Source organism: Physella acuta, unplaced genomic scaffold, assembly GCF_028476545.2.
Source record: "Physella acuta isolate Inbredline_101_S28 unplaced genomic scaffold, ASM2847654v3 ptg000259l, whole genome shotgun sequence".
Taxonomy (NCBI): Eukaryota; Metazoa; Mollusca; class Gastropoda; family Physidae; genus Physella; species Physella acuta.
In genome coordinates, this window is record NW_026731778.1 from 293,290 (window position 1) to 311,853 (window position 18,564).

The following is an 18,564-nucleotide window of genomic DNA, read 5'->3' on the forward strand; positions in this document are numbered from 1 at the left end:
TATTTTTTTCCAGTACCAGCTCAGCCTGACCTGATTGAAGGACTCGTGGCAGAACTGTGTTACTTTGTTAAATTGTTCATGTTACTAGATCTAGATCTATCAGCTTTCTCTCAGACATTGATTGAAGTGACAGTGAGTCACATTTTTCATCATCACTGGACAGTGTCAGTGTTACTAGTTACTAATCACAGTGAGTTACTGAGACTAGATCTAGATAGAAGAGATCTAGATCTATCACTTATCAGTTCAGCCGGTATTCTCCATCATAATTAACTTTAAAACTTAATCTTAAAACTACTTTAAAGTAGTTTTGCATATCAACATTTAGAAAAAACTAAATACAATGTTACAACCACTTATTCACATCCTGAATTCACAAAGAAATATTTTAGCTAGTGGATCACCGAGAAGAAAACAAATACTATTGGAAAATGTGGTATGTAGATCTAAAATTTACAATCATCTACTATGTTAAAGTTTATGTAGGCCTACAGTTTATTTATTATTGTTTATTTACATTTTTAAAATTGTATTCTGAGGAATGCTGATTTTTTCTAACCCTTGTATATTAGCAGATGGCTTCTTTAGGAAAGTGTTTGAAATTGTGTGTTTGTTTATTTGTTAAGGTTCTTTTAGAATATTTAAAAAAATAGATCATGAAAAAAGTAAAGGGGACACAACTGTGTTAAAACAACACAAAGCATTTCACTTTTTAACTAAAAAACAACAAAACTTCAGACCTATTTTACTTTTTTTACTCACATGTTCAAATGGTCATCATTATTTTGTGTGCAAACCTTTTAAAATCCTGATGCTTGCTACTGTTTCGATCAATTTAACTTTTTATTTAAAACTCTTTATATTTTTAAAATTCTGTTTAGGGACTTAAATTTGAAGTCATAGCATCTACATTTGAGGAGAATTTAGACAAATCTAAATACACACCCCAAGAATATGTGTTAGAAAATGCCAAACTTAAAACACTTGAAGTGGCAGAGCGACTAGGAACAAACGAGGTAAATACATACATTTAATTCAATCGTGTTGATGAAAAATATATTTAGGAGGGCAAGAGCAGAATAATCTAGTTGTAAAGATATCGTTACCAATACAGAAGTTAATCTTGGCTTTCACACACTTAAAGGAGAAATTATTACTTAAGTGGGTGATGGATGGTTATGTTTTAATTAAACATATTTGAGTAAATATTTAATTTTTTTTCCTCTTCTATTTATAGCCATTGCCTGATTTGATTATTGGTTGTGATACAGTAGTTTACCAAGACAACCAAATCATAGAGAAGCCCAGGGATAAAGATGATGCTTTCAGGATATTGAGCCAGTGAGTTTAAATATTTATTTTTGCCTCTGAAAAATCATAATATTTAAGACATAGTCCCTTAAATTAGTTATAGCTGAAAGTTTGAATTAAAATTTTTTTTTTGCTTTACAGATTAAGTGGTAAAACTCATTCAGTGTATTCAGGTCTGACTTTGTTTTTTCCAGAACATTCTGCAGGTAACTTTTTGTACATTTTTGCATGGTTGAGTTGTAGAGCACACAAAAATCCCTAGTCCAGTTTATTGTCTGTTGGCTGTAGTCAGTCCCAGACATGTGTACCTGTCTTAAGTGAGGGAAAGTAAAGGTTGCTGGACATGGTGCTGACCACACAATCCTATCATTGGTGCAGGAGAATGAACTCCACTTCCGGTTCCCAGTTGACAACTGTCTATCCACAAAAATCGCTGTAGAATACTTAACTACTATAATTCATTAGATACAAATGATGAATCTCTGTTCTGCAGAAACACACAACACATCTAGTCAACACCATATTCAGCATCTTTTAAAAATATATTTAATTCTATTACACATAATGTTAATTTATACTCTAATTCAGTATATTTGATTCAGAATGTGTTATAGTAATTGTTCCACATACATTTATATAATGGAGTTAATTCTCATTTTCATGAAAACATTTTTCTTTAAATTTTAGTTCTCAAGTCAGGGACACCAGTTCTAAACTCCAAATACCGCTACACAGGTTTTGTGGAAAAAACTGATGTTTATTTTGCACAACTAAGTAAAGAAGTCATAGAAGGTTATATAGCTACTGGGGAACCCATGTATGTTTTATTTTGATATTTGCTTTGTTAATTGTTATTGATTAGTTTAAATTTTTTTTACTTTATTGCTGCTTATTAAAATTGAGATTATAGTTACAATGTAATGTGAAAGTTGTCTCAAAAAGCTAGGATCTGTTGTCCAAATACAAAAGGTATAAAATACTCTGTGCTTATGGCATGCAATAAATATGTAACTCATTTCAAAACTGTCATTCAATAAGCTGTATTACTACCCTGTAAAGCTACTTTTAGCAGAAGTGGATAAACTTTGTCACTTAATATTTTTTAACGAAAATTCGCAATTTCTGTTGTGTTGTCATTTCATTCTTTTCTTTCTAAGTTTTATATAATCAAAATAATTATTGTAAATTGATATCACAAAGTTTTGGACTATAGGATAATAATTTAAAATTTTTATTGTAATCTTTTTTAAACAGGGATAAGGCTGGTGGTTATGGCATACAAGCCCTTGGTGGGACATTTGTGGAGAAAATTCATGGAGACAACTTCAATGTTATGGGCTTCCCCTTGCCACGTTTTGCTAAAGAATTGTCAAATATTTATTTATTAAAGTAACTCTGTCAAAGTACACATTATTAGCTATTGTTCTTAAATCTGGAAATTTTAATAAAAACAATTGTATTTTTACTGCTTTTGTTTCATTTTTTCTGTTTAAGTTTTTTGTGAGACATAGCTGTATATTATATATAACTTCTCTATCTCAAAGTTCTGGTAGACATACTCTTGATAGCAAAAGCTATAAAATAATGTACCTGGGTTTCAATGACTTCAGATTGTGTATTATTCATAGGCTTCTCCCTTTAAGACATTACCAAGTGTGAACGCACCTAAAGCAGAATATTTGTTGCAACATAAACTTGGTCTTTATGAATAAGTTATTTTAAAGATTAGCTCTAGATGAAATAAATGAATATTTTGGTAGTTATACTCTCTTTGTAGTTGAGGAATTTTGTAATTGCTTTATTTTTGGTTTTGTTACTTGAATTGTTTAGGTGGAATTCAAAAGGCTTTTTTTAAGTCTAAAAGTTTACATTTTGATGTTGAGCCTCTTCTAATGCAGCTGCTTTGTTCAAACTTTCCAGATAGTTTCCAATGACAATGCAAGAATACCCACCAATTTTCAGCCTAATTAAAATGATTATTACATTTCAATTAAAGATTACTATATTCAAAACAAAAGGGGAGATGACAGAATTAAGTACCATGGATGGCTAAATCCGATAGACGCCTGTGTGCCAACCACTGACAGGAAACTTAAGATCTTAAGCTACTAATTTGGTTTAAAAGCAAATATTTTTAGTTGTGTGGGGTGTCAAATGGAATAGAAGGAACAAAGTAAGAAAGTAGTGTAAGAACATTTAAACTAAATTGTACATATTTAAGAGGCCAATGCTTTTCCTCAAAAGAAAAAAAATGTTTGTGTTAAATCGATTTTTTTAGCCCTTGAAAATGTTATTAATATTAAAATGCGAATATATTATAATATATTGTGCGCTCGTAATGCAAACAAAATCCGAAACCTCAAAGAACATGATTAGAATTTCGTCTTTTTATATCTTTGTTTATAATAATAGTTTTTCAAAATGGCAGAAGTTTCGGATCAGCAGGTAGCATTAGAAATGGAAGAAAGAGAAGAACGAGAACACTTCGCTCGTGTTATTAATTCTTTCAAATTTTACAAGTATGTTTTGGTTTTCTCACTGTGGGAATTGCTTAATAAGATTAAGATAGATAGATTTCTAGACCAAATCATTAATTTACATTTTTACATGAACTCCTCTCCTCTTAGACTTAGTTCTTAGTCAGTCTTCTTAGCCTCTTAGGGCAGGCCTTAGGTCTTCTTAGTCTCTTAACTCTTAACTTAGTCTTAGGCTCTTACAGTACTCTTACTCTTCGGCTCTTCGGACTCTTCCACTCTTCTCTTTAAAATTATTTTTAATTTTTTTATTTAAGATTTTGTGGACGATATTTCGAGTCGACCCTTTGTTACGAAGTTTGTATCCATAGCAGAACAAAATTCAACAAACCCCTGGCCTGGCCTCAACCAGTAGTACTGTCACTAGATCTAATACTAATAATACTTATCATCTATTCCTTCTGTAGTTGATAGTAATAGTATCATAGTAGGATATTTACTATTTACTATTTAGGCCTAGATCTATATTATATTATTTAGTAATTTAGTTGAATAACAACAGAAACAGTGACTGCCAGCTCTCAACTGCAACTGCCAGTGGTCCAACTCCAGTGACCTGTCACTCACCCTCACCACTCACCAGTCTAGCTAGTCTTGATCTAGCTAAATCTAGATCTTTTCTAGATCTAGGCCTATACAATTGTGATATTTTAGTAGTGTCAGGGTAAAAAACAGACACACAGTCAGTAATCAGTAGGGAGCCCAAACAAAGAAGCCATGCGATGAGCCTAATTAGTACTTACCCATTAGACATTAACTAAATAACCTATCATTAAATCATTGGCATATGCCTAATAATCCTGATATAAATCTATATAATATATATAATTCTCTTCTGGGAGACGCTAGAAAACAAGCTGTAAACGCGCTCCCTACCATCCCCACACCTACATGGTCTTAGTGAGCTGTGGTTCACGCGATGTTTACCTTAGTGGAGTCGGTTTAGTGATGGCTATTAGGGGCAGATAATTTAGTTTGAAACGATTTTAAACGGGGGGGGGGGGGGGGGTTATGGTCCTTAACGAGCTACTTATAGTGTTTTAAAGAAATATTTTCAGTGTCAGCGTTGGTACTGTCGAATTCACAAATTATGAATTACTGAAAAGTAGAAAAAACAACAACTAAATAGTGGCGTATGTTATGCCGCGGGCCGGCTCATATTATTTATAATAATTTATTAGGCTTACATTATTTTAAATTAAAGTTACCTAAGGCCTAATTATTAATTAAGTAGGAGGCTGAAGGTAGTATTATTACTAGAAATCTAGCAGTAGTAGAGGACTATAATTAGTTACTATTTAGTACCTTTTATTTTATTTTTAGAATAAGAAATTGACTTGGAAGAAAGCACTAAAAAATTAATAAAGCACTAGATCTTAGTCATAAATATAACAATGTTAAAATCAATTAACTAACTAAGCTTAATGAAGGCTTAGTTGATCTAACACTTCTTAGGACTTAAGCTTGATGTCCCACTGGTTATATAGTATATAGTAGTATGTCTCATCTTGATGTAGGAACTGCTATGGTCTCAGAGTTTTCAATTTCAATTTTGTCTATGAGGGGACGTGGTTTGAGAGTCTGAGAATCCTTACTGGGACAAATAAAAAAACAGTATGTTGACTAAAATTATTTATTTGGATTATTTGTTTGTGTTAATGAAGGTTTCTTAATAAAATCCCAGTTCATGTCTTATTTAAGAACATTTTTCTAAGTTCCCATACTTTACAGATTGCACAGCTTGAAGCGGCTTCAGTTGAGTAAAGTATCCTACAGCAACCTCTGTGACCAACACAAAAACAGAATTCTGGGATACATCGACAACCTTGAAACCATCCAGACCTGTATCATCCACAATTACGAAGTGATTAAACTCATTTTACAGGACTGCCAGTACATGTTTCTCAACAAGGAGGAGTGCATTTCTGAAGCGGTTAGTTGCTCTTTTTTAAGCTTTATTTTTTAAGCTTTATTTTTTAAACTGCATTAGAGCTGGTAGAACTTTTGTAAAATAGAGAAAGTATTCCATCCTTAACTAGAGTTGGTTGTACAGTGTACTCTTTCTACGTAGCTGTTTATTTATTGCAGACTTGCTGTTTCACAGGTTTTCAAAAAATATTAATGCCTAATAAGTATTTTACAGTAATGAATAGATTCGATGAATTTTGCATTAAAATCACATATTTAATATATTAAAATTAATTTAAACATTTCAAAGAATATTATAAATTTAAAAAAAATACCATTTACAGTAAATAGCATATTTATTTGGCGCTTTAATACACACCAACAAACATTGCCTATAATTGAAGTGTTTTTTGTTTCAAACAGGATTTTGACAGAGTGAAGAAAAATGATTGTGCGCCCCCAACGTGTGAGGAAATGGACAAGGTCAAAACGACATTGAAACAGATCATGAGAGACTGGAGTGAGGATGGCAGAGCTGAGAGGGAGGCGTGTTACCAGCCAGTCATGCATGCAGTGCTGACACGCTTGGGGTATGCACGTGTGTGTATATGTGGGTGGGGGTGAGGATGGCAGAGCTGAGAGGGAGGCGTGTTACCAGCCAGTCATGCACGCAGTGCTGACACGCTTGGGGTATGCACATGTGTGTGTATATATGTGAGTGGGGGGTGATTGTGGAAGAATTACCTGTTGTTTATGATGAAGAACTTAACACAGGTGAGCTCACTGAACCAGTAAATGAACATGCCAGTGAGTACAAGCTAATTTACCTTGTGAACATTGTCAAATGTTATTTGTTTTCAGAGTAATGTAAAACAATTTACCTGATTATATTTGTACTAAGCTTTTAATGTTAACAGCTATAGCAACCACCAACTAGTTAGTATAGTTAGACTATATACCTTGCTTACTCTGAACTTCAGCTCAAGAAAACCATCGGAGGTCAAGATTTTGGTGCCAGGTGCAGGACTGGGGAGGCTGGTATTTGAATTTGCCAGGTTGGGCTACTCCTGCCAGGGGAATGAGTGGAGTCTACACATGCTTTTGGCTTCCAATTTTATTTTAAACAGGTACAAATTGTCTGCATATTTTTTAGCTTCCAATTTTATTTCAAACAGGTACAAAATGTCTGCATATTTTTTTAGCTTCCATTTTATTTTAACCGGGAAAAATATTTTATTTTAAAAAACATGAACATATCAATATTGCTAATGCTACTAAGCTTTAAACTGCTGTTTAGTTTAATGTTTAATTTGTATGTTTTAAATTTAAATCCCTTGCGCAGATTAAATAGAGTTCATATATTACTTCACCTTGGCATATGAACGGAAGGTATGGTCAGTACTTTGCAGAGCGACCTTTACATTTCCTAACATGAATTAGGTACCCATCAGAGCTGGGTGGACTCCGGGAGGTGATTCATCTAGTAGAAAATACTATTATTGTTCATACATTTATTCCTATTAACCCCCTGTGCCTGTACTAAACAGATGTCAAGAGAGGAACTCAATGGTTCTCTACCCCTGGATCCACCAGTTCACCAACAACCTGGCCACCAAAGACCAGACCCGGCGCTGCATGTTCCCAGACATCTCACCCCTACAGATCAGCCCTGAGGCAGACTTCTCCATGGTGGCTGGAGATTTCACCAAAATTTACACTGAACCAAGTACGCATGCCATTTTTCTTACAAACCTTTTTTTTTTCTCTCTCTCTCTCAATTCATTAAGGAACAGTAACTCTAAGACATTTGTTTTACTTCTTGCTTCCCTTTATTTTTTTTTCTTCATTCAGATTCTTGGAATGCAGTGGTGACTGTATTTTTTTTGGACACAGCCCATAATATAATCGAGTATTTAGAAACAATTTACAGTATTCTGGTACCTGGAGGATATCTTGTGAATTTAGGTATAGAAATATATTGTAACAAAGCACCTAAAGTTGTTGTACTTCAATTTTGAGTTTTTCTAATTCTATCATGGATTTTTAATATGTAGTGTAATGGTTTAGTACTTTTAAACTTATTTATTTCTAGAAAGAGTTACTTAAATATGATAATAAAATTGCATTTCCATTCCTGTAGGTCCACTGTTGTACCACTGGGCTGGTCAAGTCAATGAGATGTCCATAGAACTCAGCTATGAAGAAGTTAGAAAAGTTATGCTGGATATTGGCTTTGAAATTGAGGTTTGTGTTGTGATTTCCACTCCCAGATCAAGAGTCTTAGTTAATTAATCCTAATTTTATCCCTGGATAAAAAGTCTTTGTAATAATTCATGTAGTAGTAGGTAAGTAAATTACCATTTTGAATCAGGTGAAGTAGAGTTCACCAATTTCAGTGACCTCAGCATATGAAGGAATAGTGTGGTTTGCACTATGTTCAGCCACTTTTTCTTTCCCTGAGTAAGGTACCCACCCCAACAGAATTGGGTGAACTCAGGGTTCCAAACTCAAGATTTTTGGGTTAGCAGTTGAATGCTCTACCATTCGACCACAATTTATGTGGTAAATGTGCATATTAAATTTTTTTTTTACATGGTGATTATTTTTAAAGTGATTTTTTTTGTTAACCTTTCTCCTGCGCATTAATTTACCCTAAAATGTCTTTTTTTGTTTTTCACAGAAAGAAGAAATGAATGTGCGCTGCTCATACACACAAAACCCATTGTCTCTCATGCAAAACTACTACAACTGTGTTATGTTTGTGGCCAGGAAACCACTGCCCCGCCCCTCACACCATGACCCTGGGAGCTAACATTTGTCAACAAGCTCTAAGTTTAAGCCAACATTGTAAACACAGGGAATTCTAACAGCTGTATGCTCATGTGATTTTTTTTCCACATCAGATATGGATTTACTTTTTATGTACTTGTTCAGTTAAGAATTCATTGCATATTATTTTATGTAATTAAATTTTTGGTCTATGGGATATTAAAACATTCTTATGCATTAAAAAGAAAAAAAATTCCTAGTATATCAACACAAGCTTAGCTGAAAAATGGTCAGCTTTTTTAAGCTTCTCTTCTTAGTTAGCCTTTGATGACCTCCTGTTACACTCTTGTGCACTCTTGCTTAAGTCGTAACACTCCACACTATCTCTTTGTTAGGCTCCCTCGGTCACATACCCAAATCTGTTTAAAGAGGCAAACACTGACCAATTTTCCTGACCTGCTTTAAGTCATAAACACTAAATGTAACATTATAGACTATGTGACCAATCATATTTTGTTTAATGAATAATTTTATAACAAGCACTCTAAAACAAGATTTTCTATTGACTTTTGTTCCTGGTATTGATGTTTTTTCCTTGGGCAAACTTTGATGTAATCTGAATTAGTCCTGGAGTCAAGAGATGGAGTAGGTAAATGATTAAGTGTGTAAAAGGGGTACTCTGGTTTGAGAAACTCAACCCTAATCAGTATCTGGCATGTGTCAGGAGACATTGTGCTGGCAACTTTATTTGTGCACTGCCATACAAACCTTGTCAACACCTCAGTCATCTTTAACATACATATTTTTATGTGAGGGACTTTGTGCATAGTTGTAAAGGTGTATGTTTTTGTTGTGATAAATACAATGATATAAATGTAAAACTACTGTAATATAAAGATGTTTTGATTAAAAATAATGTGAAAATATAAACTCTGCAATCTGTGTTAATTTTAAATATAATTTCGTACTGTCTACCAGCTTCCTTTAGGCTGACCTTTGTTATGAATGTGTTAACATTACCATGTATGAACTGATCTATTGGTTGTACCTATAATGACCATTGGTCAAGTTCATGTCTTGATTGTATTTCCTATGGTAGGTTATGTAGATATATTGCAGTAAAACAATGTTCGATTAACAGTTTAAAATTATTGTCATTAGGGCATTAAATGAATATTTTGTGTTGTTAAGTTAGCACAAATAAATAAGAGAAAAAAACAACAGTTCATTAAAAATTTATTTTATTTTACAAGTCATCTCAGCATGCATAATGATAATTTCAATCTAACAAGTTCAAGAGCAAAAATTAATTAAAATGATGTTATGAAATTGATTAGGGTGACCTAGATCTATGTTGGAATGGTCCCTGTATACACACAAACATTTGCACTAATTTAATTAGAAATAAAAAGTTAATGAGAATCAGTGTTCTAATCTGACAATTAGCTTTACATAATTTTAAAAAAAAATCAACAAATATTGTTAAAAAAAAGTTAAATTAGTTTTAAAAAAATGTATTAAACTTTAAGAATCCTATCAAAAAGGCAAATCGCAGAAATCTCAATGTAAATTTGTTGCTTAATCCTTAAATTTAAAAGAAAAAATAAACCCTCCACAAACCAAATAATCTTGTTCAAATTGAATAAATTTTTTCAAACATTTATATGTAACTCCACAACTTGTGGATATGTTAGGATTTATTTACCGGTTCAAGCAATTAAAATGTTTTACATGTTGAAATATTTACACATAATGTACACGTGTGACTAGAATGATGCTGAAACAAAGCAAATAACAATCAAAAGCTTACAGAGCAAAGGTAGCAATTTCACATCTCACCTTCCTGGTTTAGAGTTCTCATGTATTCTACAGACAGGTAATTATAAAATAATTAGCTTAAATTAGCATAGACCCAGGCTAATTCAAATTAAAAAAAATTCAGGTTAGCAATTTTTGGTGCAAAGAAAAATATTAAAATAAAAGTGTTAACATAAAATACCAAACCAATTAACCCTTTTTTGATTTGAATTTATAAAAATGAATCAATATTACAATATATTTGGAACCAAATTATTTAAATTAAATTTGTCTTATTTTTATAAGGCTAAACATTCTATTCTTAGGCACATGATATGAATTGACATATTATTCATTTAGTAATTACTGATTATAAAAAAGAAAAATAAGCTTGCACATAGCAGCTTTTGTACTAAGTCACGATTTCCTCTTTAAAAGGGTACATCTAATTAGTTGGAGACTTTAATATTAGTCTTAACAAAATTAATCAAAACAAACTATGACAAAAAAATATTTTAAATTATTGTAAATTTCTTAATTTTAGACCACAAGGCTCACAATAACACTGTGAATACTGCAACAAAGCAATGAAAGTAAATTTTTAAAAATATTATGGGACTTTAACACTATATGGGCAAACCAGACTACACAGTAACGATGATGGATGTTTAAGTAATATAAAAACATTTGTAATGGTGAGTAACAGTGGCAAGACAGTATCCTCCAACAGACAACTATGTGTACGACAGTGTGTTGTACAACATGTGTACATTAATATTTTTGATTATCACAGCTAGCAGCATTGATTTTGGCACATGAAAACCGCAAGCGTACTTTACATTCACTCACACTACCAAGACAGTTTACCACATTTACCCAACCATGACATTTTTTACCACATCCACCCAACCATAAGATTTTTCCACTCCCATACCATGAGAAAACTGCACCAATTATACTAATTATAATAATTATATATAATAAGTGACAAATCAAACATTCTGATTACACAAACATCAATAACCATGAAATTTTTAAACCAAATGTTTCTTTAAAAAAAAAAAAACTATTATAAACACCATCTAAAGGGGATGCAACTTAACTGTTTTCTTTTGGCTTTGTTATGTCCTTTTGCCACATTTTTAAAAAGTACAATAATTTTCACAATAGAAATAAAGTAAAGATAGATCAAAATTATACTATAAGCAAAAAAAAAAAATAATTAAAAATTCAAATTAATTAATTTATGATTCTTACCATTCACTGTTTATAAAACAAAAATTGCACCTTCACAAACAAACTACTGCTAATTTATTGAATCATCAACTAAAGGAAAGCAACTAAATCTAAGGGTCCTGCCCCAAGCTAGTAAAATTAAATACCTGTTGAAATTAATTCCTATATGCAAAAAAAAAAAAAAAATTAATTAAGAGACAAATTAGCCATTAATATATATTATTAACATAATTTACAAATGTTTACAGTAATCACTTAATGTCTGAATCCCACACATCACAAAATGTTTTTTTATTATTAAAATAAGCCCTACCCCCTCACTACACATACTATATGTTAAGCCAAGTGTGTAGTTTTGCATGTTACAGCATACAGATATGCTACTAACAAATAGCTGCACACGTGAGGTTATAAAGCACACAGTGATTAGTCATACATTAATTAGTTTTTTTTTAACAGCACATAATTAACACTCCATTCACTACCTTTTGTATTACTAATTGTGCTGTAAGCATGTCTTAAAAGTGGACTTTAAAGGGAAAATAAATACTTTAATTTCCCAACTGCAACAGGTTTGAAATGGTACATTACTTTTTATGCAGACACATGTAGAGTACATGTACTTATACAATATGATTCACACATCATATAATAGAAATTATAATACTAAAACCTTAATCTAAGAAAGAAATGCCTTCATTTAACATGAGCTTATCCGTTAGTAAAATGTACTTTTTAAAGTATAGGTTAATGGCTTACACATAAAAAAAAAACTTAATCAAAGCTTAATTGAAGTTATTTTGTTGGCTAAACCATCTAATTTAACTGTAGTATTACTGCAAATGTGATTGGACAATAAAATTTGTTTGATAATTATCGGAGCACGTTCCGTGATGCTATTTTAAAGCTATTGTAAGGTCACAAAAGGCATTTCGCAAATCAATTTTATTGGAACGAATAAAAATAAAGCAATCTGTTTTATCATGGAAACCAATTTAGCTCAAGGTAATCACTGTTTTGTGGGGATTTCTGATTAGTATAATCAAATTAATCACCAACTCCACCTCTCGCCATTTGTTTTTGCACTCGCCATTGCCCATGACGCGAGTAATAAAGGAACCATCTAATAAAATTAAGAGTTGCGTCCCTTCTGTAGCCTGCGATTATGTGAGGGAGATAATTTTTTTTTAAAAAGCACGGAACATTCGTTGCAGTTATGTACATGTCAGGCAATCGGGTATTTCAGTAACAATTCAGTTAAGGTATCCACACAATGTAGGTCAGAGTTAATAACTGCATTATCCAACATTGTTTTTTTTTCTCTAAAAAATGCACAGGCAGTAAAACCGAGGAAAAACAATGGACACTTTGTTCTTCGCGCTGAATTTATGCAATTCAAATCGGCACAATCCGAAATGTGTTCTTTTTATCCTTTGGAGCATTGTATGCTCTTCGGGACTTAAAAACCCGATAGTCAAGAGTTTTAGTTGGAGGTCATTTGGTCAGTTTTACACCATAATGTCCGGATCATAAGCCTCATCCTGGTTCTCGTCAGCGTTGATGATGTAACTTCCGGAAGTGGTCGTGTTGTCGTCGTCCTCTCGGTAGCTGGACGCTGACCGCCAGCTGGTGTCTAGACCCTTCGCCCGTCTCCAGGCCGGGTGCGTGTTGGTGGGGGGAACGCCCGAGGCGAATGGCGAGGAAAATGTCTGCAGCACTTGGGGCGGCTGATCGTTTTTCTTCACCCGGTAAGGTCCGTCAGTCTCCGCCTGCGACAGGGCCAGTCGGGCGTTGGCGTGCCGCGGCTGGCTGTTGTAGTTGACGTTGGTCAGGGATGGCGAGGGCGAAGCGCGGGACGACGCCCCGGCGGGGTAGCCCAGCCCGTGCGCCGGAAGTTTGTCGAACGAGCGCCGGATGTAGCAGTGCGGGGAGGGCTGGGGTTCCGAGAGCATGGGGGTCGGTGACCCCGGGATCTCCTCGGTGTCCGACCCCAGCTGGTAGCAGGCGTGCTTGTTGCTGTCTTTCTTACTTCCGTTGTGGATGGAGGCGATACCACTGCTGACTGAGGATGGTGTCTTGGTTTTCTTTAAATCTGTAAGACAAGATTTGAGAACACAAATGTTAATAATGAATTATGTATAGCAAAATTTGAGGTTTCAGACAATAACACATAAAAAACAGTTTTTAAAAACAAAAATATAACTTAAACGTGATATAATATTTAGAGGTGTAAAAACGCACGTTTTAAACTATTAAAAAAGAGGTATGAAAGAATAAAATATAAATGTTAAAAGTGAATTATGTATGGTGCAATTTGATGTTTCAGACAATGACTAAAAAAATAAAAATGTTTTATTAAAAAAAAAAACTTAAACGTGCTATTATATTAAGCATGTTCTGAACTATTAGAAATAATGAATGCAATAATAACAAGAGAATGCTTTAGTTCCGATAAAAACAAGATGTGGTATTTTGACGAATATCTTGAAAGAGCAGGGATAAAGAAAGAATATACGTGGATGGATTAAGGGGAGGATTAGTTAGATGTAGTGGTTGGAATTTCGCTTGCTGTCGGCTCTGGCTGCTTAATTAACTTAATGAGAGTCGTCAGTAATGTTTTTTTGTTTACTGCTTGTCAAAAAAAAAAAAAAAAGGGGGGGGGGGGGGGGGGTAAACAGTGAACTACGTCATTGGGTTATGGCACGCCATACGATTTGTACAATATCCTATGTCTTGTGTAGTACGTCACTGTGTTGGAGAATCGAGTCATGAGATGGCCACGCAGTATATTAACGTCTTGCTCAGTGTGTCGCAAATTCTGCGCACTACGTCATCAGATCGGTAGAGTTGTTGCCATTGGACTCGCGTACTATTTCTTTAGGCGGACTTACTCGAGGGGTCGTGTGAACTGCCCACGAGAGCTGACGATGAACCGATGCATCTTCAAACACGAAGGAAATTTTTTTTTAATTTCATTTAAAAAAAAAAGCTTTGATAGATCTTCATTGTCCCAAACTTCCTCTTGCCGATTATTTAAAGTACAAAAATAACGATAAGACTTCCCAAACGGAATCTCATCATTAGCCGAGATGAGAAATTAAATTATAAAAATGATTTTAAAAAAAATTGTAACACTTTCTAAATGTAGTTATTGAACCCAGAATGAAATAAAAGTTTATTTTTTCCAAGCTATTAAAATTAGACTTTTATAATAACAAAATAAAACGGGAGGTTTTTCCTCCCCCCCCCCTCTCCCCCAACAGATTGATGACTTGACTCGGGCTCCATCCATCTTCAAGGGTGTACCAGAGTGAGAGCGTGCATTGGAACCCCCGAGGGAGGCAACATTTTCACCCTCTCCACCTCCTCCAACAGACACGGGTCGCGAGATCGATGGGGGGTACCAAAACATTTTCAATTCCTGTGTTAGTTTTAAAGCACGCTGGAACCATTTCAATTCCAGTGTTAGTTCGAAGCACGGTGGAAAATCCGACTCGAAAGTATTTGTTTATTTTAATTGTATCAAAAACGCACCTTATCAGCATTAACAACAAGTCTTCGGTAGTAATGTGCGTGCATTTATTTAGACGATAGCAAAGAGTTAATGTCATTGTTTTTAAAAAAAAAAAACATTCTATGACCTCCGCCAAAGCACTTCCCTCATTTAAAATTACCGTTTATCAATAATTTAATAGTAAAAAAAAAATAACACCAAATCTGTCGTGACGACGACAACAATTATTCTTTTTGTTGTTGATGTTGTTGTTGTTTATTTGACGATGTAAATTCTATTAAAAAAATTTCGTCGCAAAACAATAATTGTCACCATGTAGCTTATTTGACGAAGGCAAACTGTGGAGACTTTCTTTAATATTTGTCCAAGCGAAAACATGTAATGCGCAACGTGAATTTTGTGCGCGCGGTGTTCTATAAGTCTTGGATATATGTATTCTACAAAATAATTGCGCGGCTGGTTCAAACAAGAAGTTTTATGTTTTTCACCCTCAAAACTCAAGCGAGTGTGAACATGAAAAAAAAAACAACAACAAAAAAACAACAACAAACAAACGTGACATCAGCACCGCACATAGAGTGTCAGCACTCGATATTCCTCAACCGAGATTTCTCCAAAATTCGCGAACAAAAATCCCATACACACCGCGCAATCTTTTGAAAAGTCGCCATAATCAGTGGCATGCTTGATGGGGTAAAAAAAAAAAAGCTGCCTCACCCAGAGGTCTTTGACATCTCATGGTTGACCACCCCCTCCCCCCAGAAGAAACCAAACCATATCCCTCTCCTCCCCTCCCACGCACGTCGAAGGGTTGTGATTAAAAATAGAATCTGGTGAAGCATCTCATTACGGTTGGGAAACGATTCTACCACTCATGGCAAAATTATGCAAAAAAGCCGCTGGGTAGGGGATGAAGTGGTGGTGAGGGGGGGGGGGGGATGGGTGGTGGATCGAACAGACGGGAGATGTTAATCCGTTTTCTGACAGAATTTTGATTTCACGCGAAGTTTTCGGGTATTTCCGTTTTCGCCTGGGCTGTTTGTGAAACTCATGGTCTGGGTTATGAAACGGCCATGGTAGGGGGGGGGGGGGTACTGGCCAATTGGTTCATGTCATTCCCACAGGGGGGGGGGGGAAGGTTATGGTGCTGGAGGACTACTGATGATAGAAATAGTCTTTGAAGCCCTGGGGCAGCGGAACAGGAAACGCCAAGTTTGGGCTCCGACTGCACTGTCTGTGATTCATGGCTCAAACCTATGCGCAATAGAGACAGCTGACACCCACTCATCCTACACCATTCGTAACACCCCGACCCGGTTATCTCACGACTCTACTATAGTACCGACTTTAGGTTACTTAGCAGGAAGGCGATACTCGACAATTATGTGCCCGTCGCCAAGGATATCGATACCCATCAGCTAGCGTATCGATTCCAAATTATCAAACATCGATACCTAACTATATCTTAAATCCTAACACCGTACACATTCATTTTAAACCACGACAAAAAAAGAGACTAATTAATGTTTGTTTTCCGAATATTCGGTTAGTACTAATTAATATAGATATTTAAATACATTCCTTTTATTTAATTAAGGTAAAGAAACGTGATATTTTACGTTGAAAAAAAATAGCATTATTATAATTTGTATCGTATTATCATTGGTGGCCATGAAGACACGAAAAGAATAATTGAACTTTTCAGATCAAATCCAGGACAATGCATTTTTTGTGTGGGCTGGAATTAATTAAGGCTTAATTAAACCACAAACACCAGGGCGCAATCTTGACAAAATTCGTGACATGATTATCCCCCGCCCCCCTCCCCAGAAGACGTTCAATTTATTGCCTTGAATTTGAATTTTAAAAACAAAGCCTCTTTTCCCAGAATGCTCGACTCTCCGAAAGAGTAGCCGCCCTTGAATAATCCTCTCCTCACTCGAAGATCACACTAAAAAAAAATAACCAGTCAAAGTATGTTCAAAGCAAAATAATGACGTCAATCTTCTAGGTACCACCACGCGCATTAAAAAATAATCTCGAACCCTCGAAAAATTTTCCCGCCGATAGCAAGCGTGATGAAAACGTCACGTGGTCGCGAGACTTAATCTCGTTTTACAAACACGATTATTTGCCCGGCATAAAAAATGAGGGCGGAGGTGAAGAAGAAAAAAAATATATGATAAAGCAGAATCGAATCGTACGCGCATACTCAAAAGGCAACACGGTGAAAATACAGATGGATATTTACGAGCTGATGTCGGCTGCTGGATCAGAATATGCGGGGAGGGGCGTATCATTTATCATGTAAAGCTAGACACTACTTTATGTAAACGTATACGCTTACAGCAGATGTAAAAAAATTTGATTATTTTTATTTGTGAATTTTAGGTTGTGATATTATCTCCGTTATTGGTTGTATTTAAGCGTGAAGCATACATAGCATACATGGAATACAGCAGTAATGAATCACATACGGTACAGAGTTTGTGACCGTATAGCAGTAGGCCTATAGACGTCCACCACATATTCATAACGTCGACCAAAACGAGATGTTAACTCTGAGTGTAATAGTTACCTATGACGTTTTGTTAACGGCAATACCGGCTATATAATCACGTGGTGATTTAAAAAAAAGTTGATGTCATCTTTTCCTGATCATCAACAATAGACCATTAACAAATTTACATATGCATAAAAATTAAAATATATTGGGAAATCCAACATGTTCAAATTTTTTAGTGCGACCCCCCCCCCCCTAAAAAAAGAATGCCAACAGAATTGCAGGCTTATTTAAGGCACACGATAAAAACAGCCACCTAATAACTAGTTCGAACTTTTAACAATACTCCCCCCTCCACGACTCTTCTATATTTTTCCTTTTCAAAGAGCAACATTTATATTCTGATTTATATTTTTTATCGCACGATTTTTTTTTATGTATCCACACTCACAAGACCATCCATCAACGCTCAAGATTAAAAAACAAGAACTGGGAAGGGAAAAAAAAAACGAAACGGAAAACGCTTGATTCGGTCTCAAGAAAATTGGTGCGGAGGAAATAAGGGCGTTATGGTAGGTTAGGTCGGTTCTTCGGGGCGCCAGTAAATTTGGGATCGGAAAACGCTCGAAAAAACAGGGACGCGGGCAGACGGATATTTTCATTTTGACGTCTTAAATGCATGAAAAGTGTCTTTGGTGTTAAGTTAAGGAGGAGAGGGGGGGCGGGATGGAAATGGGGTAGGGGTGAAATCCAATATTTTGGCTATATGAATGATGAAATAAAACTGTGCATGCGAGTTTACGAGTTGCCGAGAGGGTCGATACCAATTTTGAGACATCAAGGGTATTGTAAAAATATCGTTTAAAAACTTGGATCGAAATGACTGAAACGAAATTCGAGTTTGGTGCTGATGTATTTAAAAAAAAATGTCGATAATATTTCTTTGAAAAGGTTAAACGTGTAACTCGTAAATAAATTTATATTTACATTTG

At 34.8% G+C, this 18,564-nt stretch overlaps 2 protein-coding genes across 2 annotated transcripts; both read left to right on the forward strand.

Moving 5' to 3' along the window:
• Nucleotides 1-211: 211 nt before the first annotated feature.
• Nucleotides 212-2,756, forward strand: LOC131938917 (putative bifunctional dTTP/UTP pyrophosphatase/methyltransferase protein). The gene is made up of 6 exons (XM_059297148.1): nt 212-436; nt 882-1,016; nt 1,238-1,341; nt 1,453-1,517; nt 1,999-2,128; nt 2,566-2,756. The coding sequence occupies exons 1-6, from the start codon at nt 344-346 to the stop codon at nt 2,702-2,704; spliced, it is 666 nt and encodes a 221-aa protein (XP_059153131.1). The 5' UTR covers nt 212-343; the 3' UTR covers nt 2,705-2,756.
• A 973-nt stretch (nt 2,757-3,729) lies between these two features.
• Nucleotides 3,730-9,452, forward strand: LOC131938902 (carnosine N-methyltransferase). The gene is made up of 9 exons (XM_059297126.1): nt 3,730-3,830; nt 5,577-5,778; nt 5,934-5,977; nt 6,158-6,343; nt 6,734-6,880; nt 7,301-7,479; nt 7,605-7,718; nt 7,894-7,997; nt 8,434-9,452. Exons 1-9 carry the CDS (start codon nt 3,733-3,735, stop codon nt 8,563-8,565), a joined length of 1,206 nt encoding a protein of 401 aa, XP_059153109.1. The 5' UTR covers nt 3,730-3,732; the 3' UTR covers nt 8,566-9,452.
• Nucleotides 9,453-18,564: the final 9,112 nt, after the last annotated feature.